Raw genomic sequence first — 27,991 nt, forward strand, 5'->3', positions numbered from 1 at the left:
TGGCAGGCGCCGCAGGCGGGAGAACGGAGTTGTGAGCCGCGAAAATCGTGGAGTGAGAAAAATTCAGGCCATCGGTCAGGATCGTGTTCCAATCCTTCGCGCGTGGGGTATTCATGAACAAGTTGTTCTTTCATCCGCTGGCGAATCATTCGAGAGCTTTTGAGTCGCTCCTCCGTTGACGAACACACAGAAAAAAGTAGCTTTTGCGTTACACACAATCGAAAATGAAAAAAAGAGACAAAGACTGAAAACCTGATTTCTTATCCGAAAATTTTTAAATGGAATTTCTGGATGGAATTTTATTAATTTTAATTTAATTAGAGTTTCTTAAAAGCGCACAGAGATATTTTACGTTGCTAAAACATTGTGGCGAGCAGCAAAACGATAATGTGATTATCAGAAATAATATAATTTTTATAGATCGTAAAAAAATATTTACGACATAGCGATAGCTTGCGTATATCAATTATTATGGAACATACTTATATAGCTTAGACATTTTTTGGCCATGAGCTGTGAGTTATTACAGCCCTGAACCGAGAATCTCTTCCATACATGGATTAACGTATCTTGTACCGACTCGCAACCATATAAGGACATGAGCGAGACTGATACATATATCGTTCTTTTAATTTTATTTTATCTTTCGTGATGGTGGAAACAATCTCGGTTCTGCTAATTTTGTGCCCGTAATTAGAATCGTAATAACAGCTTCGAAGATGTCAGCATTACGATTTTATTTGCCTGAAATTACTACGACACTTTAATCGCATTAGATATAGACATAAAATACACTTGCCATTTATCGGGTCAACAATCTCGTTGATATTTGGCGTATGTACACCTCGGGGAGATTTATAAACGTCTTAGCAATAGCCTGAGCTTGTCTTGTCCGCGATCCAAGATTTCGCGCCAACACTTGGATGGTCCTCGATCGAGTTGAAGTCGTATTGATTATGTAGACTGCATTCCGATATTTACTGTCAGCAACTGTCAGTACTGAAAATCTATAGTATATAGACGTGACATAAAATATAGAAAAATATAGATTTTCAATACTGACAGTGAATATCGGAATGCAGCCATAGTAACATTGCTACAGTTATTCACCACGTTGTATATGCAACTTATTTTATATAGGATTAAAGTTTCTCAAGGAATTAATCGGTAGATGGATTCATCTGCGACGTTAGATTCTCTGATTTCGAGGAATTAGCGGTAGAAAATAAATTTTAGGAAACTAAACTTTGAAGGGAAAATCGAGCGAAATAACGTGACGAAGTTTAAAGTACAACAAGAGCACTGGTTTCTTTATTCGCACAATCGTAAACTTACGCTACAACATGTCACTTAGAACCTACGTATAATGAGCCTAAATGATCGATACACCGTATATACAGAATCGTACAAAATAGTTGATCCTCAGAGAAGAAAATCTCGTCGGTGTGTAATCCTTTCCACACCTGTCTCTTCTTCCTTTCTCGCGAATTATTTACATGAACTATTGCGCCTTCAACAGACGGTAATATAAATAACGACAACAAGAGTTTTTCGGTGTTCTCTGTACACGTTTCGAGAACGGCGGGAACCGAGCGAGATGTGGTCACTCGAGATCGACAATTTTCCGCGCGCGATTCCCGACGTGCACGAAGATGAGGAAAGCCGATGGAATTGCGAGAGCTATCGCACAGACACGCCGTTGATAGTAATTCCGTTCCTGGGAACTGGCTCGGCCTCGTAATGTCCGGATCTGCCGTACATTCTCCTTGGGTGGCCGCCGTATCTGTTGCTAACATATCAATTTATATAGAATGATATCGCGATCCTATTACTTTAATAATTAAAAGAAGATAATATTCATAGATATTTTTTTGTACGATCTCTTTTCTAGTTCAGATCTTCGTGATTTTTTAAATAATTAATTTTTCTCGATTCGCTGTTTGCAGTGCGTTAAAAAAATTTTAAATAATAAAAATGAGTTGATTTTATAGAGTCCTTATCCAACACGAATAATTGCAGCTTACTGGATCGAATCGATGTCAGTCTGTTGAAAATTTTTCGTTGCAACTTACCCGTACGCGCTGTACGGATTGTCGTAGAGACCATCCTCGGGGACATTCTCGTACATGGTATTATGCGTGCCGTCGTTCAACGTCGCGTAAGACATGACGGCGGCATTTTGATCCTCTTTCCGTTCCGCGGCTTGGACGTTCTCGGTGTTCTTCACCGGCGTAGCTTTCCGTCTGCGGATGTAATTTAATTCGTAAATGCACTTTGAGATCGAAAAGACATATTATTTCGCGCCTATTATTTCGAGAGACGATACTCACAGCCTAAGATAGACCAATCCGAGGATAATTAATATAAAGATAATGACGCCAGCTGCGATGCCAACGCTCGTGCCGACACCTTGAGGCTCTGCCACCTCGTTCTCAGCCACTGCGACACAAATGATAAATATAGATATTATTCGAATCTTTTCCGACGCACTTTCCTCCAGTCGTTAAAATAAACGGTTCGCGACATTGACGAAAGAATTTTTTAATACTTGAGAGAACTTTGAAAGTTGGCCGAATAAAGCTTGAAGGTTTTTCGTGGTATAAAATATTCTTATATCTCAAAAGCGATATTATTTAGAGGCATATTTGAAAGACACATAATATCGGTGTATATATTTACATTCGCATTTTGGCTCCTCGCCGCTCCAGTATCCGGTGTCCAAACACTTCCTTAGAAATATGCCAGTCCTTTCGTACTGCGGCAAGCAGTGATACTCCGCGGCTCCTCCGTAAGTCGTCGATCCGTTCACTACTATCACTCTACCGTTCTCTATCGGGCCCGGATGCTTACAGTCGACCGCTAGAAAAATATATCGCGAATGGATTTTGTGTCCTTCTAAGTTTATCGCAATACTTTGATTATATATTTGTTAATTTATTATTATAAAGTGAAAGATTTGTCACTTAGTGGTATAAAATTTCAAATATCTTCGAAACTATTATTTACAAAATGTTCGTTACTTCATATAACGAAGAAAACTTTTGAATAAAAAAACATCGATTATTAAATTTATGATAAGCAAATGTATTGTGATGCTGCATTTTCGTTGAATAAAAAATTGATGGAGAGAGGTTTCGTACAGAAACAAGCAGGCGTTGTTCCGCTCCAGGATCCATTTTGCAAACAGATTCTAGTCTCGTTTCCCTCCATGTAAAACCCACGTGGGCAACTGTAGTGCGCCACACCACCCACACTGTGGGTCGATACTTGCGTCGATAGCACGCCCGTTTTCTCCGGATCTCTGCACCGTATTTCTGTAAACAGTCGCTATAATTAATATTTGTACAATTCGACGACCGATCGCCACCTCTTAGTTCCGTTAAGCGTATGAACTATATGTTTTAAAGTAAAATAATTAATATGAAGCCAAAGCTTTCATTATTTATCTTTTATATCTTATTTGAAGAGTTATCTCCGATCGATTACCTCGACAGACAGGGGTATCGCTGCTCCAGGTACCGTTTTCGAGACACAGTCTTCTAGCAAATCCATCTAACTCGAAATTGCCGTCGCACTCATAAAGTGCAGCCGCTCCATAATACGTTGCATTCGAAGTCAACGTGTAACGTCCGTGTTGAATGTGCTCAGGTTTACCACAATCGACATCTGTCAGACGAACGCTATTAAAGTCGTGGACCGATTCCTCGATCGTAACGAATATTTTATATCTCGCGGTATTATCATTTTAACCAAACGATTATTTGACAAGAAAGGATTTCTAAATCGTCGACAATTGCCATTTATTCTGTATAATTTATCAACCGACTTGATAAAACACACTTCTCGATGTTTAGAATATTTAAAAATACGTACAGACACATTGCGGCACTTCGCCGCTCCACTTTCCGTTCTCCTCGCAGGTGGACAAAGGTTCACCGACCACCTTGTATCCTCTCTCGCATCTGTACTTCGCCAGGGCCCCAATCTTGTACGAGGTCGCGCCTGTGTTCGAGTTCTCCGCGGTTCCCGTGCGAATCAACGTCCTCCCGTACATCCGGTCGTTTCCGGTAACCGAGAGAATCCCATGTTCGGCCAGTACGGGTTCCGGACAACGGATTTCTGAGACGAGAAACATAAATTTTATACGAACGCACGTAAAAATAAATTTTTACGACTTATTGAACTTTCTCTCGATTGCGCAATTCTGGATTCTACTCTATTTGGTCCCAGTGTAATTACCCTCGCATTTCGGAGTAGCATCGCTCCATTGGCCATTATCGAGGCAATATCTCCTCGAGACTCCATTCAATCTATAATTCCTCGTGCAGCTGTATGTGAGTTCACTGCCAAGATGAGTCGTATCGTTCGCGTAGTCCACAGCGCCGTTCAAAACAGGAAGTACCTTGCCACAGTCGACATCTGCGCGATAATTATTTTAGTCAGTAATTTTAGGAGCAATTATCGAATTCACAAATTGAGTGAAGGAAATATATATTATATTCTCATAATTCTATTCGAGATAAATGTTGCTTATTTTGCGAGGTGTAAAAATCATATTAGTCTTTATTAGCATTTGAAATATCTTTCTTGTTTCAATTTAAAAAAATGCTAATTTGGGTTTGTTAAAATCACAAATACGTCTAAAAGAATCTCAAACGCTAAATAATTTTTAATCTCTAAATGAGAAATGAAGTGAAAGGAACAGCTGATCGTTTGAAGCTGGTCGAAATAATTTTTCTATTTGTTTATATGCTAGCAAGCTGGAAGAGATCTCGTTTAGGGCGAAGACCATCAACATTACCACAAACATTAGAGACAATCTTAATTTAAGCCTTTCATAGTCCAACATGATTATGTCATGCGAGTGGTTTCGATGGGAAAGAGATATGAAGGAGGTGACTCACATTCGCAAACCGGCACTTCTCCCGTCCATTCGCCGTCTTTGCCGCACGAATGTTTCGCCTCGCCGTGAAGCAAATAACCGACGTCGCAGTGATACTCGATAACGCTGTGAACGTTCAGATCGTATCCTACTACGTATCCTCCAGTGGGCACTTCCGGTTCCTCGCATGTAATCACTGTAGAAAGAAACGCGAAGCGTATTCAGAAGCAAGCATTTATCTTTATAAAATTCTAAAGAATATAAAACAAAGGCAATAGATTTTTTATATTTGGCTGGAATTATCTTCGTAAACTCCTCGTCATGCAAAAGAAATTTATTTCTCTCTGTAAACTAATTGTTAAATAAAATTATAGACAAACGATGAGACAAGTAGATATCAAATTTTATTTTTCACGTGGAAAAAAAGTTATTTCTCTCTAAAATTAATTCATAGCACAAAATTTTCACGAAAACACGGTGCATTTTGAATTATTCTTTTCACAACGAGGAGTTCATTTGTCTTCTTGACAAATTCTTACGTAAGTTTGTACGTATGTTTAGTAATAATTCTTACACTCGCATGACGGTGTGTCGTGGCTCCACTTGCCCTCTTTAGTGCACTCTTGCTTCCCTTCGCCCACCAGCCAATAATCCTGTTGACACGTGTAAACGGCCAAGCTGCTTACCGTAGTTGTGCTGTTAATTAGAGCGACGGTCCCAAACTCGATCTGGGCCGGGGCGCCGCAGTCAACGAATCGACATTGCGGCGCTTTGCCTGACCATTCGCCACCGACGTTGCACGTGAGGACCTTAATTATTAATCGAAAGATCGCGATTATAAATCTACAAAATATTGCAGCCCTCTTATTAGATATATTTATGTTAAACACTTTATGTATTTTGATATATATGTGACGAGAAAAAGAAATCTCGAACAGAAATTAATTACGAACGAATTAGATTATGAGGACTCACGTTATCTCCGAACAAAATAAATCCATTTTGACAGGAGTAAGTGGCAGTGGAACCCGCTCTTTTTCCGTTAGTCGTCACGACGCTACCGTTCACTTCCGGCGGCTCGGGACACCAGTCAACTGTAATTAGCCGTGTAATGCCATTAGAAACGTGATTCTTCGCTTAACCCAAGCACGCTAACGTGAAATTATTTTCTAATTATAGCTTAGTAATTTGCGTGATTTTATATACATAAATTTCAGACGATCGTCTATCACGCAAACAAATGGAAAATATTTGACACTGTAAACAGTAGATTTCTTTCTTTCTTTTTTTCTCTCATTTATAATGAAAAATTACACAAATGTCACATATTTGGGAATATAACTTATCAATAATTAAAAATATTTGCGCACATATGCTGAATACATTTAAATTTTAAGCATTTAAATTGTTAAATGTGCCTAATTGGCGTTCCTTTTGAAAGACTGTACCAAAAACAGTCGAGAGTAATCGAATGTGTGCGTATGTAAATTACATCCTCTACTTACACAGACACTGGGGTTCGTGACCGCTCCAGATACCGCCGTCGCCGCATCTCCGTCTCGTGTCACCCTTCAGCGTGTAATTTTCTTTACACGTATAATCCGCGAGAGCGCCGTGCGTGGTCCTGTTGTCCAGTAGCGTGATAACGCCGTTCTCCAAATTCGGCAGCGCGCCACAATCGACGACTGCGAATTAAATTATTCGAAAGATGACGAAGGTCGCGCGTGACGTACATACGCGGTTCATATCCGTATTTAGCATTAAACACGAACGTCCGATTCCCATGCGGATAACGCGATGTAAAAGATAAGCTAAATTTTTTTGGTCGAAGAATATCTTTACACCGCGTAAAAATAAAATTTATCGTCGACATAAAGTGTAATGTCCGTAACCGCACAATTCTATGATAATTTCGTCCAATCTCAGTGTAGTATACCGAATATTAATCTCGATTTGTACAAGAATCCAAGGTTAAGCTATTATATTCGATGCTAATTGCGGCCGTTTGATCCTCAGTCCGCGACGACGGTGATCGTTCAAAGTAAGAGTTCAAAGTTAAAAGCCAGAGTAGAACGAGCGCACTTGTAGCGTGACAAAAGCAACGCCGGATAAGAAGCCAAACGCGGGCGTTGACTTCTACATGACGCCGTTGAAGTTACACTCACACTTGCACGTGGGCACGTCGCCGCTCCAAAAACCGCTCGGTCCGCATATTCTGCTCTTCGATCCAACCAGCATATATCCAGCCGGGCAAACGTAGTCTATCGTGGAGCCTATCGTTCTCTTAGATCCCACGATTATGGTATTCTCCGATTTCTCGGGACTGCCGCAGGTCGGTGGCCCTGCGAACGCAAATTTTTTTTAGAGAGACGAGGTATTTTTATGAGACTCGCGTTTTTTTCTCCTTTTTTTTTAATTCACGGTCAAAAGCGATGAAATTTTCTGCACGAGAATGTCCCAACCGGATTTTTCTCCGGTCCGCAAACAAAATTCTTCGACACTTACTGCTCTGGCAGATCCAGTGAAGGTAATCGAGGTTACAGCCGACGTCATTCCAGAGCCAGCCGCGACCTCCGTCGAGCACGACGCAGTTTTGCTCGCCGTTGTAGTTGTTCGGCTGGTCCTTGCCCCAGGATGGCCTCTGTACGATCTCGCCTGTAACAGAGTTAACCTGCTTTATTTCGATATTCTAATTAATCTAATTTAACCGGTATATATCCGGTATACTTAAATCTTTTGTTATTATTTTCATGTTGCGAGAAATTTATAATAACGGAGCGTGTATATATATATATATATATATATATATATATATAATTATATATGCATATAATTACGTGCATAATTAATTTAAAAATCAGCATAAAGAAATGATACACATTTTCGTAGTTAAACTTTACATCTTATATATCATTGATCGATTTACTATTAATCTCATTGCTTCGTTAAATTTGCAAGTAGCATTGCTGATTATATCGTGCTACACTAATAAATGGCTCTATAGATCGAAATTAATTATTAATCGACATGTACTGCACGTCGGAAGATGTAACTTCCTGTCGATTTCGACACGTTATAACTTTCGCGTTCTATTTATCATGAAACGATGCTCCGGCTGCACTTTCGTAACAATTCTATACTTGCCGATACAATTTGTTTGATTGACGATTACATGATACCCGATTGGCTCATAAATGCGAAACGAGACCGTCGAGCGCGAATACGAATTTACGAAATCTCCCTCCCGAAATAACGATGTCGTGTAATCGTTCGGTAATTGCCGGATAATTGGCGGACAATGAATCGACAATCGAGTTATCGAATCTTACCCCGGGTTACCTAACTCCGCCCTCCGGCCCGATTCCCACGGACGATCGTCGACGATGGGAATAATTCGCCCGAAATTTCGTCAACTTACCGTCCACCCATCGCCACGTTCGAGCGGTGATCTGCGGTTCCTTTTGCGCCCCGATCCAGACCAACTGGGTCTTCAGCTTATCCTTCCGCCTTTCTAGGTTGTTCAGGATAAATATAGACGATATGCCCTGTAGTATAAATATCTTTGACTAAATATGTCGTCTCTAAGAACATGATATTTTTTATTTCTAATATAAGTAGATGGCACTATACATTTTTCTTTTAATACGTAGGATATTTTAGAGGCTGCCTGTATTTTTGTTCATTTGCAAATTATTTAATTGCTGATATAATTTCGGAGTTGTAAGATTTACTAATATGATGTGGGATCAATATAAGAATTAAGGAAACTCTATAAATATAAAAATTGTAAAAACCTTGAAACCGTGAACGAGATCGCCACCGCGTCCCTTGCAGTAAGTTCTCGCTTCTTGGAAGGAGCCGCCCTTCTTCACCACAAATTCGTAACACGTGGAATTGAAGGCAGTCAAATCGGCCTCGGCGGGCGTGCCGGCGTGTGCGCACCTGTCTACTGAGAATTCTGCGAACATTGATTAAAATAGGAAACATTTCTCGTAACACGTGATTGCTCCGGAAATGTGCGCTTCTACGGCGGCTTTCCGACTTTCTTAATTTTTATTCTCTATTAATACGTTTAATGAAAGAAACCACTCGCGAGTGCGTACTACTTATTAGGTGAAAGCTTTTTAAATTCGAGCTTTTTATAGAGCTCTAAGCTTACCGTCAGTAGCGAAGACTTCCACCTCGCAGAGGCTCAAACTACCCTCGACACCGACAAGTTGCAAAAAGACGTATTGTCCCACGAGTGCTCTGGCACAGATGAAGGTCTTCGTGATACCCTCCTCTGTGAGTTTGAATTATCAGCATGTCTTAATTAATTTGTTCTCATTTTTCGGGTAACGTTTAGAACTTCATCTTTTAACAAAATTCGGATATATCAATATTCGGATATGGTGTAACTTAAAATAAACAGCAGTCTTGTCTGTACGTTTCTCAAATAATTTTACAAATACTCGTATATATTTTTGCAATACCGGATTGCATAAAGTTTTTCTATATTACATGAGGAAGAAGTACAATAACAAAGATCGTTAGTTCTGAACGTTTTGCTAACGGTTTGTAATTCGTTCGAAGCACTCACCAATAGTGCCAGGAAACCAGGCACACAAAGGATTGCGCTGTAATTCAGCGCTGCTGTTGCCCACTCTTATCTCAATATCCTGAAGAGGCTGATGACCTGCCGAGCAATCGATAAGTCATTTCTCCGACCAGTTGCACTTATAGTCAAGTCTTGAAACAAACTTACAGTTATACGATGGAAACTTAATTAATCTTCAATTTCGAATCAGGCAAATTGATTTGTTTTATTTTGGAAAAAGAAGTTTTGTTTAAACGGAACAAGTAAGATGTATTTAAATTAAATTAAAGTATAGTTTAATCGTCAATAATTTAAAAGAAAATTTAAAGAATATAATATGACCGTCGCAGGTCGTGAACTCAAGATCGTTTCAAGTCTGAAATGAGTATGATAATGCGGGAGTTTACCGCAACAGCCTCTCGTTGTCACCCGGACAACCTTGACGGAATATGGCTTGAGGAGGTCGACCCTCCACCAGGGACTGGGCTCGCTCTGGGTTTCCGTGCATCTTTTCCCATCGTGCTCCGTGCTGAAGTCACCGTCATTACCATGGTTTGCGTTTCCGCCTCTCACAGTCGTCGATTGGTTCGCCGGCTTGCGGAAACCCACGTTCGTACCTGTTGCGCAATATTTGTCCCATTGCAATTTTGTCATTGCGGTATCTCAAATTAGAATTCGCGGTTAATTCACAGTTTCTATTACACGTGTTACTTTTGCGATTGTGTAATTGAGTTGCACGACAACAATGTTTGTTTAGCGCTTATTAATCGCGGTTTAGTCACGGTTGTTAAATGTTGAAGGTGGCAAAATAATAGTGTGCTTGTTAACGTCAGGACGCGTTTGACAATAACGGTATAATTATCGCCGGTAATTGCCCGTCGTCTGATGTCAATTATCATCAGCTTATCGCCACCGCTGTTCCGTATTACGCGGTGATGTGCGCGTTTTTTTTTGTCGATGCATATAGTTTCTCTCCAGGAAAAATTTTCGTGACGATCCGCAACAACGCGCTGCCGTTATTTCGCGGAAATGGCGCGAATCGTTCCGCTACCTTTGAACAATGACAATTGTATTTTCTTGCGGTCGCGCTTTTTACATAGGGAAAGTAATGGAAGCCGGAACGAAGTCGTTTTTTTACCGCAGTCGCGCAATAACTTGGCAATTTATAAAAATCGATCGTCGCCAATCTGATATTATTCGTTGGATAACGTGACAAGACTTGTAATCTAAATTTTACATTGCACGACTGCTTTCTTAGAAAATATCCCGGAATTATTATCTCTTCGTCGAGAAATTTGTTGAGCAATTAGTTTGCAGCTTGTTTAAGGATAATGCAACGCAAAATGATACATTTTAATTTTTATGATTAAACAGTTTTTGAATACCCTTATTACAATTTTTTTAAAAATTATTTATAAAATCGAATTTTCCTTTTCAGCTTTTAATTACATGCGTTATGTACAAAAAACTTTAAAAACTATAGGTCGTTTTTTATTATAAAAAAAATCGAGGACAGTTTTTGGACACCCTGTATAAAGTAAGGGAAAGTGGCTTGATTGGCATTTTAAGGCAGGCAGTTTGGTGTCCTCTCTGACGAAAATGCGATTCTCGTTCGACGACCCCTCTCGCGTCCATGTCTACCAGTCATATCACGAAAATGAACTCCGTTTCATTCAACGGAGAAAGTTGATTGCCGTCATCGAGATCGAATGTGACCGGGCGAATTATGAAGATATATATAGAATTAACGTAATTAAAATAAATACTACAAACGATGAGTAATTATCTAGTCTCCGCTAGTCTCCTTAAAATGTGCAGCAATATTGAAATACGATATCGTTCGGAATATCATCGTACAAAATATCCGTATTCGGCTTTAAAAAGGATTCCAAGAGAATGAATACTCACCGCAGAACGGTAGATCACCCTGCCATTTTCCTCGCGGGTTGCACACTAAACTGCCTGTTCTGAAAAAAGTCATCGGGCTGGAGTGAATATCGAGCGTATATTATTCGCAAACAGGGACCGCGCCACGGATATCGCTCTCTCTTCCGACGTTGCGCAATTGATAACAGGTGCAATCCATTCCGTTATGCGTGTTATGCCGTGGAAAACTCTTGTCGAACCGTTGGAGCGAAAAACGTTACTTATGGCTTTCTGCGTATATAATCGGCGTAATAATGCACCGCGAGAAAGAAGGTGGCAAGGACGTTGCAAGGCGGCGATACTTGCACTCGTCTGTGGGCTCCGAAGAGAAAAGAAAGAATAACTCAATAAAAAAGGCTTTTCTATCGATTAAAACAATTACGTAAGGATTTCTGTACGATTTCTAACGAATCTTTGTGCGCTTTCTTTGTGCGCTCTGCGCCTGAGAAAAATTTCGACAGCGCTACGATTATACGGTCATGCGTGTAATTACCCGTTCGACGTGATCATTTGCGAACTATGCATTAACGTCACGCGCCATCGCGTGCAAATGCGATTAAAACTGTACACGTTCTATTAGTTGAGCCTAACGTCTGACGTCTAACCCCGATAAGTAAATCCGAATCGAGTTGAATGTGTAAAAAAAATTCCTTTTCGGAGCGGAGAAAGGCGAACGTAGTCACCGGAATCATTCTTATCGTAAACCATTGTCTCGAGTTTCGAACCGAGGAATGCAACGGGATTCTCTGCGTCCCGCATTCTTTATTTCTTTCTCGATTTTTTTTAAGCACCGTTTCGAACCGAATGCGTTTGAAAACGGAGAAAGTCAGCGGCACATATCGTGTTATCGATAATTATCATTCTCGGCGAGCACCGCGTAGGTATTTCGCTTGCCTGGAACACGCCGTTGCATGTATCGAGAAAAACACCTGATCGCGCGCATAACACGACCGCCAATTTCCGATCGCGTGCCCCCATGGACGTTGGCTGCAGGAAATTAATTTTCCCCCGCGTTTGTTTCGCAACAAAAAGCCGGTTTCCTCGTTTGCCAACTGTGTTTTGTGTATCAGTCCTGCAAGAGAGAGGGGTACAGAGGTGTTGACACCTTAAGTGTTTTCTTTCTTTTTCGTCACGCTAGTCAACGATTTTTCCATCTTTTTCGTGGTAGAAAGAAACGCGAATCGCTATAATTCTATATTTTTTCCTAACTTTACGTGATCTTAAAGAATGTTATAAAAAAGTGATAACCGTGCGAAAAGGATGAAACACAAATCCTGATTGCACGAAAAACGTAGCGATTACGATGAAATCTTGCCATTTGATTCCTTGGGTCATTGGATTGACTTTAATTTGTTGAAATTTTATTACATTTCAATTAATCTATCTGTGATGTCGACGTCCAATTAATTTTTATTGCGATGAATTTGTTGATCTTTTAGTATTTGCTACGACGAACTTGTTTTAACGATATGAATGCATTACAAGTCGGTACAATTTAGTTGAAATTAACAAAAAAGATTTCAACGGCGTTGTCTGAAAATCAGTAGTGAATCTCGAAGTCTGTCGATCGGTATTATGTCGAAGAAATACTTGATCCGATGCGACCATACCGAAGAAATGAAGCGCTAATTAACATGTACAGTTCGTAACGGTACCCCTGCAGAATACATGACATATCGCTTGAAGTCTAGTGCATTCCAAATAGATTTCTAGCTCCTCTCCAAAGAGATTCAGAGTTTCAGGGCTCAAGAACTTGAGTTTTATCAATTACAGCAAAATTTTAAAAGTGAATTACACAGACAGATATGATTCTTTATTTGTTAATTCTTCTTTATTGTCTATTATTTCTCTCTCTTTCTCTTTGTATACACATCTTGCCAGCTCTCTTTCTAATTTATTCTCAGCAGAATAAAGAGAATGGCACGCCTATCGATCGAGATTCTTTCCGGGAAAGCAATTTTATCCACAGACGTCGCGACTCGCGCAATGGGCGTAACTCCGTGAAATCATTATCATAAATAACTCGCGACGAGCAACCAATAAAACTGATATCACAGTAGTAGAAGCATTCGACATTGTTCATAGCCATTCATAGCTATTGTTCCAACTGCATACAATGTATTTTTCTATTTAAATTAAAATCTATAGGCTTCTATAGAATTTTTATAAAATTAAAAACTATAGACACTCTAATATTTAACAGCTTATATTATAAAATACAATTCAGCGTAAAATAATGAAATTATTATCTTGATAAGTGAATTCAAAACTTTTATTTCTCCAAAGATCTTGGTACAATTTTTTAAGAAACTCTCGATGATTTCTTCCTTCTAGTTTAGATATGATTATTCTAATATATCGTGAAAATACACTTACCCAAAGAGTTCGTAGCCTGCATCGCAGGTATATTTCGCCACGGTGCCGGGCGTCAAGGATTCATCAGACAACGACACCTTGGCGTTCATCGGCACAGCCGGATGACCGCACTTTAGTTCTGCAATCAGCAAAATTACAAACGCTTAGCTATTTGAAGGAGAACCGCGCGAGCATCTCGGCCAACGGCATCTCGCCTCTCGCCGATAAAAATGCCGAACAGCAGGCGCGTAACCGTCCATTATGTTCGTAATTTGCGCGAAATCATTTACGGGAATTCCCAGCCTTGCAGAAACGCATCCGACTTTCATTGCGGACGGCACAATAGCGTTAAAAACCTTTCAATGTCTACAGATAATTTCGTAATATTGCACTTTAGTAAATGAGCGTTCAGCAAATATTGGTATTCGTTCTTGGTGATTTTGTTACATTTCTAATTAATTTGAATATTGAAGAGACATATTCGAGTATTTTTGCTACATCCAGAGATAACTGGAAATCGATTGTTTTATTCGGTTTTCGATAACTGTATCGATGCAGCGCGGATGCATCGGCGCCACGATGACGCTTGCAGATTTGTAACGCTACCGCCGTGACTTCTATCAATAGCGATTTACTTTTTCGCGTTCGCCCGTTCGTGACGTTCGATAGGCCAAATTTTCAGGGCATGACGTCGGATCGAGTCGATCCAACGTGATTAAGATTATCGGCTGGTCATGCACGAAGAGGCAGACGGGAGTCACACTCACGATGGCAATTTAAATAATCGCAAGAACCCGTTACATCTCTAGGGGAAGTCTCTAAAGAAATGCACATGGCATATCGCCGCAGGCTCGCAGATGCCGTCATTTAAATCGCTGACTCGGGGAAAAAGGTATCAAGTCCACATTTACTACTGGTAACTCTGTAATCAGTTCGATAAATAATGGAATGACTCTAAAGCGTGCGCGAGGAAGTTGCTTTTTTCAATTTTTTCAAAACTTCTCGGAATAATTTTGTTCCTTTCTTCTAATTATCCATTCATTGGCGAAGAAATGAAGTGACTTGTCGTTCGGGGGCGTGACTTCGCGAGTGGATCGGACGGACGTCGTGGAAACCTTGAACGAAATCCCACGCAAATTCCATTATCTCCTATCCGATAGTTCTGCGATTTCCACGACTCGCGAGGTAAATTCGCATGTCACTTAAGCGTGATGTTGATTATCTGTTATTATATATCGCGACGATTATCTTTGTACATTCTGCTTTACTATATTTCTTTTCTTTTTTAATCCGAAACGCAGTCGCATATATGTGATCCAAAGAGAAAGCGCGCGACTTTCAGGACACCGTGTACATACATTGCGGTTAACTAGGCGAGATATAATGCATTCCTGATTGAGAGGAGAGACCCGCCGATGCGCTCGCATAAGGCGAACTTTTTCTCCGTGGGGAAAGTCTATTGGGTCGCGATGGAAACGCGCCAAAGACTCGCGCGATTTATGTCCCGAATCGCGTGAAGCAGCCAGGTCTCGCGCGGCGTGAAATTCGCCGCCCCTATTTCCATGAGAAAATCCTCCTTGATGGCGCTTTTTCGCGCATTTCTCTCGGCGCCCTTAAACGCGAAAGCGCTTTCTCGATCCCGTACATCGTGTTGATCCCACTCGTTGTCGTTTGCGTTCTCACGTATTCAATTTTCTTCAACCCTTTGCGGTATAATGATCGCGAAACCGCGTCTTCAAAACGTGTTTTTAGATTTCACGCCTGTGTCGTTCCGCTTTTCGGAATTACCTGTTATAATGCACCGCGTTTTACTTTGTCCGCTGCGGCGTACCTATTGTTTTCGCGCGATGTCGAAATCTTACGTCACTAAATATTTTAGGTAGTTAAAGACAGGAGGCTTTGTAAACTGTGAGAAGAGCCGTGTGAAAGACTATTTAGATAGAACAATAATTTACATAAAAAGTATATCGAACCCACAAAATATTAATTAGCTCTATAAGCTCGGAATTACAATGATCTTAACAGTATTTCTTATTTGAATTAATTTAATTTACCGATAAAAGGAGTTATAAAGTAACAGTCACAGAACAAAGAACCATGCTTTAACTAATATTAGATTCGTTAAATATAAATTATCTATTAATTGGTCTCTAAAATATGTTTCTGGGTTATCTTATTATCTCGGTTGGAATACGTCATTCTTGTCTATCATCTAGACATCATAAGCAATTCTCGAAGAGACGATACGATCTCATCGTCGATTACACGAGCGAGGTCGCGCGACTCGCGGAATAATTTCCTATTGTACTTTCAAGGCCGATCGCGGCGGATTACCTTGGATTTTTTTCGATGGATCGACATCGTTAATCTGCCATGATAATGATATCCTAATTAATTGATTATAATAAATTCTTCCAGTATGAAATGGTATACCAAACAACGGGCCGCCATCATAGTTTATTCGCAATAATTATGATCTTAAAGGTAATTAATTAATGATTACTACAAACAGTTATAATAAATAGTATTAAAAAATAATTATACCCTTTAAAAAGAAAGCTATATAACTGTTCTTTTCTTTAATGCACCTAGGAAGTAAAAAGATACTAGATTAAAAACTTGATAGATACTAATTTAAAAACAATTTAAATTATTTATATAAAATTATAGCAATATATTTTTAGTTTGATGTATACTTTGCTCTATATAACTTTGCTTTATAAAGCTATAATATTAAACTTTCTGCTTCTCAGGTACAAATACATCTTAAAGTAATAAAATCGCGAGAGAATTCTTGTACACATTCACGCAGACCGCACGAACAGTAATCTGACGTTAAAAGAAAAGGAAGAGAGAATCTTTCTCCGCGGCGCCGCGCGCGGCGGTGGCGGAGTCTCCCGGAGGCGTTTCGTTAATTTTAACTCTGCGCGAGGCTGACATCTTCGGAGTGAAAGCCTCCGGTTATTATATTCCGATCCGAGACGCGCTCTCGAGAGAGAATCGCATTTCTCACGAAGCGGAACATAATTCTGCGTTCCTGTGCATGCGTGCGAACGGCTTAATTAGCGGCCAAATTCCGTGTCGGCGACAAATACAAATTTTGCGGCAACCGCCACGTGTGCAAAAATTCTCAAGTCCGTAGATAGCAAGTATTCAAACATCAAATACCGTGCCCGCGAATATCGACGTTTTTTTTTCTTGTCTTTAAGGACATTCAAGCGACTTCTCAGTGAACGCCAAGCATCAGTTACAAGTTACATTATATTACAGTTATTTTATAATTTCTCACTCAACAATGCAAATGCGTGTTGTATTTTATTGAATTTACATTGTTGAGTGGGAAATTATAACATATTAGGTATAGGTATAATATAACTGATGCTCAGTACTTACTGAGTGTGAAGCTGCTTTTAACAAAATACGCAGTTGGACAGTGTAAAAGGAGATAAAAGTCGATTTTTAGTCGATTTTTGTATCTGCCAGTTCGTTAAATGTATTCGAATTTCTATTCGCGATTGAATCGCCATTAGCCAATTGTCCCACGAAGTTTTTTCTCTCTCTGATTCCCAGATGATGAATTATTTTCACTTGGGTGACTCGGCGTTTGTTTCACTTTGGACAATCCCGACAATAGGATCTCTTCCTCTTCTCCACGGTTCTTTTTTTCTCGGATTTTAATTACTTTCCCCATTTTATCGCGATCGACCGCGTTCAAGTACACGCATACGAAGATGCACTTTTTCCACATACGATTAGCACTCGTGTAAATTTCAGCTAATTATATACTATATTTCCATTCGAGTGAAGCAATCATCTCTCGTATCTCTCTCATTTCACAAAATTTCCACATGGATTAGCAGACTAGTCTGTCAATTAATGCATTAAAACGTGTTGCTTAAGATTCATCTTTTCTCACGCTATAATTCCTAATGCGAATTAATGCAATCAACTCGCATTGACATTGAACATGAAGTAACTTTCATTAGGTACCGGTTTTGAAAGTGACATTTTAGTTTAGTGAATTTTTAAGAAACAATAAGAAAATAAGAAAATTGCATTTTTAAATAATCGTATCCAATACTGTTATATTTTGTTGTTAATAAATAGATATTTTTAGTCGAGAAATATTTTTTTGTTAAAAGAAACATAGAAATGATATAGTTAATAATGTCGCGATATTTTCATGTCAATAATAAAATAGTTTAATTTAAATAAATTACGCCGCAAATAATGTGATTAAAAAAAATTAAAAAATTTACACAAAGTAATAATGCAAAAACTTTTACAAAGATACTTTACGAAGATTTGTAGAACATTGATGGTAAAATATGTAATTATGCAATGCGGTAACAGCTTAAAGGTTTAGCGCTAAATCGAGTACTGTTGGAGTATCGGTAGCGGTAATTAGGAACGAGTTCTTCGAAGAATACTCGACGATCGATGGTGGAAGAAGCAAGAAAAGTTGCGTGAAAAACCGGTCGACGGTTTCTGCGTAATAACGATGCGCTGGCAATGTGAGTGAGTCTTCGGCACGGCTTCCTCGGGTCTGGGTCACTCGGTTACAAAACCTCGAAGCCGAAATAACGGTACTTGTACCCACGGAGTTGCTTCGGAGTTGATCGGGATTAACCGCTGTCGGAGCGTGTGTGTCACGGTACAGTTCTACGCTTATTATCATTAACGACCGATATGTCGGCTCTGTCACTCCAACGGTATATTGAAAATAAGAATATGCCGTCAAAATTCCAAATCTAGGCATAATTTAAGCATAATCATAGATTCCGGTACGTGAAGCAGGAAGACGATGGCTATTTCATGATCAAATTGGATTAAAAGTGATCGAAAAGACAGATTTAAATTATATAATAAAATCTTTCATATTCATTTCTAAGCGAATTTCTTGTTTAAATTCGTAAATTGTTAAATTTCGAAGATTGATAACTTTCCATTAAGTTTTTACTTTAAAAAAATTGTCTTTGGCCGGTATTCATAGTCAGCTCTTATATTTGAGACCGTCTTAAGTACAATCTTAAGATGTCATAAACCAATCACAGAGCCGTATTATCATCTTAAGACATTATTTAAGACGTTCTTGAAATAAGAATCGACTATGAATACCGGTCTTTGAATTTATTAAATATTGCATGCTTAAAAATTGTACTCATATAATGTATCAAATTACATACCAAATAAAAGCATTAATGGCATTGACATCAATAATCTATTATGATTTAAATTTGCATTTACCTTCTTCAATTCAAAGTAAACGTCATTACATTCTGACGTTCCATTCTACGACCCGTTTGACATACGTTATACCCTAGTCATTAACGATTCGAGACATATGTCGTCGTCTATCGCTCTTATTCTTAACATTGACACCGTGTTACCCGAAACTCCGTTACGTGTCCCTCATTCATACATGTTACCTTTACATGTGAATACACGGGAGGGAATTTAAATTCCGAATCGTGATCCGTAATTTCGAGATATTTTGAGGCAAGTCACGAGCATAGCTATTTCCTGTCGTTTAACCATTACAAAAGCATCTTCACACGTGGCCAAAAAATATTCGCAAGTGATTTTCAATTCGAAATCGAAATCTCTAGGATTGAGACGACAGGTTTGTGTCCTGCAATGAGTTTTATTAATAAATTAATAATAATAAACTTTGTTAATAAATTAATAATGCAATTCTACCGATGAACTGAATTACTTGCTGAGTTATTTATAGTTATCACGAACTCGTTTGTGATATTATAAATTTTTGTAGACATAATGAATAATTAAATTCTTTTTATGAAGTATTGCTATCAGCTAAATTAAAAAATGCGATTTCGATGATTGCATAATGTACCAGGCCCAGTCAGGAATAATATAAAAGATCGCGCGATCGATTTGTGAGACGAGCTTTTGAAATACCTGCACCGTGCGTGCGGGCACGTTGTTGCTCGGCCGCGTTAAGCAAGAACGTGTGTATAACGATCGACCTGTGCACCGCGGATCTGTAACGTTGCACACACGTGGTATCAGTAGAGCTGATTGTCGAGGAAGTTAGAAAGTAGGCGTGCCCATGATCTATCGCAAGTGGGAGGGGTCGATCCACCGGGTGTATGTATATGCCGATACAATAGCGGAAGGAGGCTTTACACCGCACATTACGATCTCTCCCGCGTCAAGTAGATTACCTAACGAACACCCAATATTTTACCACGATCGACTCGCGAGCCGCAGTCGCGAGGTCTGGAGCCTTTTCTTTCCCCGGCACATAAATTCCGGTACCTGAAGGCAATTCAGCCTTCTCCAACAAATGAGCAATTTGCCGCTTAGCGTTCAGTGAGTAACGGGGTAACGAACCTATCTTTGCACGCTGCATTTTGTTACACTTTCTGCGTCCAAAACGAAACAATGTATTGTATTTACGCGAAAATAGATGCAGTGCAAAATGTAGAAAGTGATCGCGCCGATAGAAAAAATAAGGAGATAAATTCTGCGTTGTCAAATGAAATTTGTTACATCTTGATCGAAAATATACAAAAATAGCAGAAATGATTTAATTATTTCCGCTCCTCTGTTAAGTATTCCGGTCAAAAAATGTTTGAAAGCAAATTCGCTTTTAGTAGAATTAAATTCTTGGATGCTCCGAAAATCTTATTTCTTTTTTTTCTGTTCTTACTAATGATGATTTCATTTTTATATATAATTACCTCAGTTTTCTCTCCGATTAACTCACTTCTCTTCAACAGCTGTGCATTTTTCCATCACTTTCCCTTCGGTCTCGTTGAACTTGCGACATGCGTTGCCAGTCGCACGCCTTGCGACAATGAGAGCTTTCGGGACTGAGAACAATGGCGATCCGATCGCATCGAATTTAACGGAAGTCGCCTGCGGAAGACAAGGCTCGCCGTGCCGATCAAATCAGACACGCGACACTTTTTTCCCCGCTCTAACCAACGATTTTTGATTGGCGTAATCAGCCAGGCTATTACGTGGCGGCTGGTTTGCGTAAAAGCGACGTTATCGAGAGCGAACTTTACTGCCGCGCCGAGCGAAACCGGTTGACAATTTTATCCGCCGATGTACTTTCGGCAAAAGACTTGACATCCACGCTCGTACATTACCGGTAATTATGACTTCTTACTGTATTTTACGATTATTACAGTCGTAATTATTCATTGCCTTGTGTACATGGTCGTCACGTACATAAAAGAAAATAAATAAATTTTGACTTTAATATTTTTAATTAGTGACGTAGTGAAATTCTAAATATTTGGAATAATCCGCGAAGATGAATATGGTCCTCGTTGAACGATGCATTAATGCAGTAGAAAATTGCATTTATATCGGAAAATAATACATAAAAGATAGAAAACCGCGGTAAATGATGCCCTTCTCGGCGCATTTTCGTTTGAGAAAAATTCTAACTTGAGGTGTCTGTAAACGAGACATAACACAATCGAAGTAGAGCACACTTTGTAAACCGACAGTTTTAACGGAACATTGTCGGTTCCTTTTGTCGGTTGCGTCGGTTCCCAACTTTTTTCTCCACCTTCGCCTTCTTTCGAAGGCGTTATCGCCGGAAGATTCGAAGAGAGTCTGCTTTATATCGAGAGGTTTCCTAATCCATTGTACGAGGCGAAACGCGCGTGGTGTATCGAGCCGTCGTTGCGTCATCTTTCTACGCCTAACCTGCCGTGAAATGTTATGAAACACACCGTGGCGCAGTGGCTCGATCCGTCAAAACTGCACGCCCGCGCCGCGAGCAGCCGCTTTCGAGGCCGATTCGGCGAGGGTGCATATCGGCATCGCCTCCGTCCTCGCTGCTTCGGTGACCTCCAAGGACGCGACGTCGCGACGAGAGCGGCGTGAAAATGGGCACGTGCGAGCTTCTCTCCAATTAGTAGCAAGTTTGCGGAAATGAAAGATGTGACGTGTACGACAGTGTGTTCTGAGAAATTGTGATCTTACAATGCATGATTAGCGATCATACAACATCACTTATCACAAATTGTAAATCATATCCCACGTCGACATATTATTTTATTTGATTATCGAGCTAGTCGTAGCATGAAAGGATCTTAAATGGAGAAAGGAAGCGAATGAAACTAGACTTCTTTCGTGCTTCTTGCGATATTTATTCTTTTCTTCTTGCGTATGCATTAATTTTTGTGACTAAGCGTATAAATTAGAAATTTTATTAACGCAATCGCGCTGTCCGTGATTTCATTCAATTGTGTGGAGGGAAATAAATTTCTCTTTCTGAAGTATCAATTGTTGAAAATCGAGAGAAAATCTCAGATATGGGATATTGCAGCTTTTCTACAAAATTTAAAATCTTTGATCACGATTCTTCTACTTTTTATTCTTGAGTACACGTCATAAAGTTTGCACTGAGATAAAACGTTATAATTTTAGTTAACGAATCAATTCATGTGTTATTTTTTTAGTTGAATCTTTATTTCTCCTTGAAAGGCGGAAATATATCAAGCAGAAATTTGCATCCATTTGCATTTCGTCACGGCGTCTGCATCTGCACAGCATCTCAAGGACCCCACCCAAGCGTACGTTCGATTATGTTCATTGCGCGCTTCGCATTCCCTCGTTCGGTGTAGCTCCAATGGCTAAATGTTACAATCGTCCCAGCGTATCTCGTCTGTCCGCTTCCTCTTTCCCGGAATGGAGAGGGAAAAGGGTTCTCCCTCTCTGTCGATGACGACGTTTTTACTTCCCATCGCGAGCGTGAACGTTACGTTATATGTAGGGCGATCGCGCTGACCTGCCACCCGCGCACGCCAGTGCGATCCGATCGGATCGGCAGCGATCGGCAGCGTGCGAACTCGGCTATCTCGTCCGACACTTCGCGCGAACAAGCACCACTAGGTGTAAAGGTGATAAATGAGAAAGAGATGCGAGAAGGGGCTCGCGGATTACAAAATCAGCCAGCAGGTCTGCTGTAAGTCGAAGCCCGAAGGTGCAAACGAAGTTAGCGTTATAAGTTATACTTATTTGAATTGTAAACTCGGATTTTTCCTCTGCTCGTTCTTCGCAGACACGCAGATACTCTCCCACTAAATGTGAAAAAGTATTATGATATATTACGTATCATTATAGAAAATTATGGATTGCCTTAGGCTCGACATTAGAATTTGCAACTACGGATAGTGAATTATCGGGTCTTCCAAGCATTCATTCATTGTTTTTTTTCCTTTCCATTAATTCAAAATGCATCGTTTCTTAATTGAGATTTATAATGCCGCCTCCAGCGACTTGTACTTAAATAATATAGTTACAATTAAAGTAGAGAGTCTAACCGCAGGTTTTATTCTGCAGACAATCGGCAAAAATTTAAGAACAATCGGTGGATAAAATAATTTTATTGTTATGAATTATAATTGTCTCTCTTGCAACGGTTAGGAGAAAACCGCGAAGAGAAGAATCGTCGTCGGAATTCTGAAATAGCGCGAGCACTTTCACAAAGTAACGCTTTTCTCGGTCGTGTGCGAATGCGTGCGCGTGCATACTTATATTACGATCGTCGCCGCGAGGACCAGTTTTCTCTGCGAAACCTTATATCAAGCATATTGTTGCTAAATAGACAAGCAATTTCACGTCTGTCGAGACGCGTTTCTAGCAACAGAGAAGTGAGAATTTATTTAAAACTGCGTAAACGCAATTTTTTAATACGATTCTAGTTGTACAGTTATTAGGTAGTTTATTTCTTCAAATTTTTCCTATCGTGATGTCTTGTTGTCATAAATCAGATTTTTATTGTGTTTTTATCGCCGGAGTTATGTGTCTTCTTTTTATTCCGCAATCTTGAAAGCTCAGCTGAGCAGGTACACGCCTAAATGGAATTCACGCCTACTGTCGATCGTTACCAGTCGATTATTTCTTTCTGGGCGCAGGAGTGTTCCCGATCCAGGAATCTGTACGGTCAGCGCCAATCTCCTCCCACGCTTCGATTCTGCTCGATATAACGGAAAGTTCAAGCAATCATTGAACTCTCAAGTGGATCTATTAGATCTCTCAATAACCTGAATACTTTGAAATACATAATATTTCTCTTGATTAATTAATCTTTCATCTGAGATAAGTATTTATCTGTTCGAGTAACATTTATTATAAGAATTAACAAGAATTTAGCTGCGTCTAAAATAGTTTATTATAATTTAAATATTTATATCTCATTTTTGTTGGAAATTTATTAAGTAGCAAACGTACAAAGAAAGGGCACGGACAACAAGGTGTTTGTGTTAAATTATTTTTAATAAACAAGTGACACATTTTCCAACCATAGTAAACTGCGTGCCGACAAATTGTCAGACTTGCAACACAGTTCTGGTTGGCGTAGTAAAATCCACTCCCTCCCCTCTAATTAAATCGTTTCGATTTAATTTTAATGTTAAGCATCTAAAATCTAAATAACTGTAAAGAAATTATTGCGAAAAATATTGCAGGGTTCGAACCTGGAACCTCCCTCATTCACTTGTTTATTAAAAATAACACGAACCTTGTTACGGCTCTGTGCCCTTTCTTTGTATGTTTGAATTTTAATCATAGGAGCCTTTTAAGATTTTTATCAGGTAGATTTTTTGCTAAAGAAGGAAAACAATTTAGTTTGCGATAGAGAATACCTATTCCATTGTGCGCCAAACACGGTTATTACAAAGAAGCACTCTATATTTACTTTCAAATACTTTAAAACATTCCTTAGAAGTGAATAATCTTTTATGCAAGGAGGTTGCATTTTCCCGGTGGAATTATCGATGTTACGTATGCATCGAGGAAGAAATATGCGGGAGCAGGCTTGTGAAGGACGAAATCAATCTAATGACAGTAGCAGATCGCAGCGGGCGATCGGTACGATCGTACCTAGTCCCAGACGTTAGATAACTCGGCGTTTCAAGGATAACGGTTCGTGGAAAATACGTAAAAGCGGCTCGCCCCGACATAAAATGTATCATCTACATATCCCGTTTCTCGCGCCGCCGCTCTAGTTTTGATCCCGTTTATTTCTTATGGAGAAAATAGAAGGTTCGAAGTGCGAAGTAGGTCGGACGTCGCCGGCCAGATCGTGTTTCGCTTGGGACAGGTGGGTCGCTCCCCTACTTCCGGTGTGCCCTGCCACGTACAGTCCGAACTTTTAACCCTCTGACTCACTCTCGAAGTGCATTAATGCATGTAGCTCATGCCATTTAATTTTAATGAATGAAATTTCGACTTCAATGATCTCATTTTAAAGTAAATATGATGAAATTTAATGGAAATTTAGTCTAATTTTTTTATTTTGCATTAAAATGATTAAAGACACATAGCTTTCAGTTTATCAGCAAATTTCAGAATTTCTTCAGTTTGCCTCTCTTGTATTCGTTATGTATATTTTTCGTCAAATTTTTTATAATCACGTAACTTAATCAAGGTCTACGAGATTGCGTGAACTCATTTATCATCGCACGTGTTTCTCACATGCGAGAATTAACGGGCCGACAGCCCGTTTGCGTCATAGCTAAATGTATAATTATATTGAACGGAATGTGTGGTGCAGAACGTTTTTTATTCATGGCATTTGAGGGGCTGCGAATGGAAAAATATTGTATCGCGCGAATTAACGCGACTGTTAGACGGCAACGAAACGCACGTCACGAAGTAGAACGGGATAGTGTATCCCGAGACTTTTACTCGTTGGCATTTAGAGACGAGGTATTCTCGCTCCCGAGAGAGTATCTATGAGTGGTGGATATCCCGCGATGTCAGAAAGGAAGGAAAAAAAAAACACGTGACAAGAAGCATTTTCGACTTTAGCCATTTCGCGAACTGGGAGAATGCGAGAGACGCGATACGAGCCAATGGCGGGACTTTATCTACGGGATATACCGGGTGACCTCGAGACACCAGAAAACCAGCGAGGACGAGAACCGAGAGTGGGCGGTACCTGTTTTTGCTCGCTTACTCTCCTTTCCTTGCTCGCCAGGGACAAGGCGGATAAAACGCGCGAGTCTGTCGAAGGGATCCTTTACCTTCCTTCTTCTATTAGGATTCTGAGGCTGCGCGCTCGGTAATTTTAATGGGGGTTGTTCTCACGAAGCGAGTAAACTAAGTGGGTATTCCCTCGCTAACAGTAACTCTCAATCTTGTGCTCGTTAAAGAATTATTATTATTGATCATTACTCTCGGAGGATAACACGGATCGTGCGGATGTCCGTTTACAATTATTCTTAATTTCGTACACGCCTGAGACTTTTTCCGATAGGTAATTCGCGAATAAAGTATCTAAATAAATGTTTAGAGAAATTTATTCCGACTATGAAAGGGTCTTGCCCCCTGTTGGGAGTGCTGCACTCGGGGAATGCACTCTCTCGAGTAGGACGCTACTCGGAGAGGCGCGGAGAGGATGCACGCGTACTTGCGTCTGTTTTGCATTTCGCGAGAGATCAATCGCGAGCGATAGAAGGCTTTCAGCGGGGAAGATCCTCTTTGTGAGACGCGCATCCTTCTTTTTTTTTGCGGGAAAGGATTTGCCTCGCTTGAAACGTCTCGATATATATCTGAATTGTGCAATCGCCTTTTCACTTGTTCGCAGAAAGGAGAAGATAAAATATATAATTCGAAAGTGGCGTAATACAGCAGTAAAGTTTCAAGTAATTAATCGAAAATAATAAAAATTTGAAGAATTTTTATCTATGTTTTTAGGGTATTTAAATAACAATTTATTTTCTTATTAATTCGAAGTTTTGAAATCTAAATTGAAGCTTAATTAATGATCTCCATGTTTTAAGTTGCGGAGGATAGTAATCTTGCATCACGTTTTCACAATCGAAGTAGATTTCTTCACTCTTAAATATCGCATATGACTTCCAGATGAGAAATGAATCGATAGTCTATATTTATCGTTACGTAAGAGCCACGCGAATCCATTAAATCCCTTCTCCAAAAATATATGTTGCGATATCAACTGTAATGCAATTAGATTAAATAGATTAAAGACATTAGAAGCTGCGTGGCTCCGACTTCTATAGAAAACATTATAATATTTTTAATCCGACCTCTGCCTCTACTTCGATTTATATACGCCACTTTCAAAAAATCGGCGAATCTACCATGTGTCATGACAATACGTGCCTTGTGCGTACGCGAGACTTCCCACGAGGGGTAGGATGATCCCGTACACCAAGATCATTCTCCACGAGTCGGCGGGACGACGCGGCGCGATCACATCGACAATCCAGCGAACCAGGAACCACCTCGGCACGCGAACATCCGCGGGGGCCCGCACAGGGAGCCTCTAGAAAACACTCGCGCACTACGAACTTTCACGAGAGCTGCGTTTCTTCCCTCCGTCTCCGATGAAACCAATGTCAAAACGCCGAGTAGAACAATCCGATGAGAACACCGTATTCCACCAAAGCCTAAACGCTCCTTAGATCCGGCTGATCTTTTCGTACCTTCAACGCTGATCTTCTAAAACCTTTCGCACCATTGACATTCCCAGTGAGCGGTCCCGCTAGTTCTTTGGCACTTCCTTGACGATTTACGCACTCGTCAATTCCCGATCACAACCGAATACTATTCAATCTAGAATTATTTGGATGGTTAGACGCTCTGGCTAACCGCGGCATTGTCTAGCAATCGCTGTTTCTTCGGGATTCTCCATGACGCGTCCTGGTCCCTTGCACGTCTCTGTCGACCCGCGTTCGCAAGATTATATCCTCGGACTTGATGACATTCGATTAACGCGAACCTACGTGAATCGAATGAAAGATCCGCGATTACGACGGAACTAACTTGACGGCATTTTACCCGCGATTTTGCTCGCCGTACAACGAGTCGGGATAACCGACGACGATCCGTTCCCTTCACCGGTCGACCGTCGAGTGCCCCGGGCCTCAGGCCCCCTTTGCTCTCTCGACGGCGATGAAAGTCTCTCGCGCCGAGCAGAGCCGACCAGCCGAGTCGAAGGAACAACTACGTTCAGCTGCTACGTTCTGCTGCTACGTTTTCATGTAGCATCAGCGTTAGCTAGTTCATTAGGCCTTTATGTTTATGTACATCTTTAGCCGCTTTAGTTACGTTACTCGTTAAATGCCACGAGAAGAGCACTGAATATTTTTTGACAAGGAGAAATTAATGTTTAATTGGATCGATGGTTTTGTAAAAGAAGCACGAGTTAATCTTTATATCAAGGGAAGACTGAAATAATAATATTATTTTTGTAACAATTACATACAGAAATAATGAATTTTGGTAATTTTAAT

The 27,991-nt window shown here is 40.0% G+C and overlaps 1 protein-coding gene across 3 annotated transcripts; it reads right to left on the reverse strand.

The window, feature by feature from the left end:
- Positions 1 to 1,282: 1,282 nt before the first annotated feature.
- Fw (CUB and Sushi multiple domains furrowed) lies at positions 1,283 to 27,871 on the reverse strand. Of its 3 annotated transcripts, none has more exons than XM_071723587.1 (22): positions 26,859 to 27,871; positions 13,761 to 13,878; positions 11,367 to 11,420; positions 9,866 to 10,075; positions 9,462 to 9,557; positions 9,042 to 9,164; positions 8,677 to 8,840; positions 8,301 to 8,427; positions 7,388 to 7,537; positions 7,048 to 7,224; positions 6,388 to 6,567; positions 5,858 to 5,976; positions 5,457 to 5,691; positions 4,905 to 5,078; positions 4,240 to 4,419; positions 3,874 to 4,119; positions 3,487 to 3,666; positions 3,141 to 3,314; positions 2,680 to 2,859; positions 2,331 to 2,439; positions 2,073 to 2,243; positions 1,283 to 1,789 (listed from the first exon to the last, which is right to left on the reverse strand). In XM_071723587.1, the coding sequence occupies exons 2-22, from the start codon at positions 13,780 to 13,782 to the stop codon at positions 1,681 to 1,683; spliced, it is 3,180 nt and encodes a 1,059-aa protein (XP_071579688.1). In that variant the 5' UTR covers positions 13,783 to 13,878; positions 26,859 to 27,871; the 3' UTR covers positions 1,283 to 1,680. The 3 variants fall into 3 exon arrangements, with proteins under 3 accessions (XP_071579688.1, XP_071579687.1, XP_071579686.1); XM_071723586.1 differs by having other exon boundaries at positions 1,283 to 1,783; positions 11,367 to 11,425; XM_071723585.1 differs by having other exon boundaries at positions 11,367 to 11,425.
- Between the last annotated feature and the right edge of the window lie 120 nt (positions 27,872 to 27,991).

The sequence above is a fragment of the Temnothorax nylanderi genome, unplaced genomic scaffold, assembly GCF_030848795.1.
Source record: "Temnothorax nylanderi isolate EJ_2023f unplaced genomic scaffold, tnyl_v1.0 TNYL_tig0624_pilon, whole genome shotgun sequence".
In the NCBI taxonomy this organism is placed as follows: domain Eukaryota; kingdom Metazoa; phylum Arthropoda; class Insecta; order Hymenoptera; family Formicidae; genus Temnothorax; species Temnothorax nylanderi.

What these genes read in the sequence shown, in the direction of transcription:
- Fw (XM_071723585.1), bottom strand. Translation starts at nt 26,916, where the DNA reads ATGATCTTGGTGTACGGGATCATCCTACCCCTCGTGGGAAGTCTCGCG. An exon ending in GGGTGATCTACCGTTCTGCG is followed by an intron (nt 10,076 to 11,366) that starts GTGAGTATTCAT and finishes ATTGCGCAACAG; the next exon opens with GTACGAACGTGGGTTTCCGC. An exon ending in AGAAGTGCCGGTTTGCGAAT is followed by an intron (nt 4,420 to 4,904) that starts GTGAGTCACCTC and finishes ATTATCGCGCAG; the next exon opens with ATGTCGACTGTGGCAAGGTA.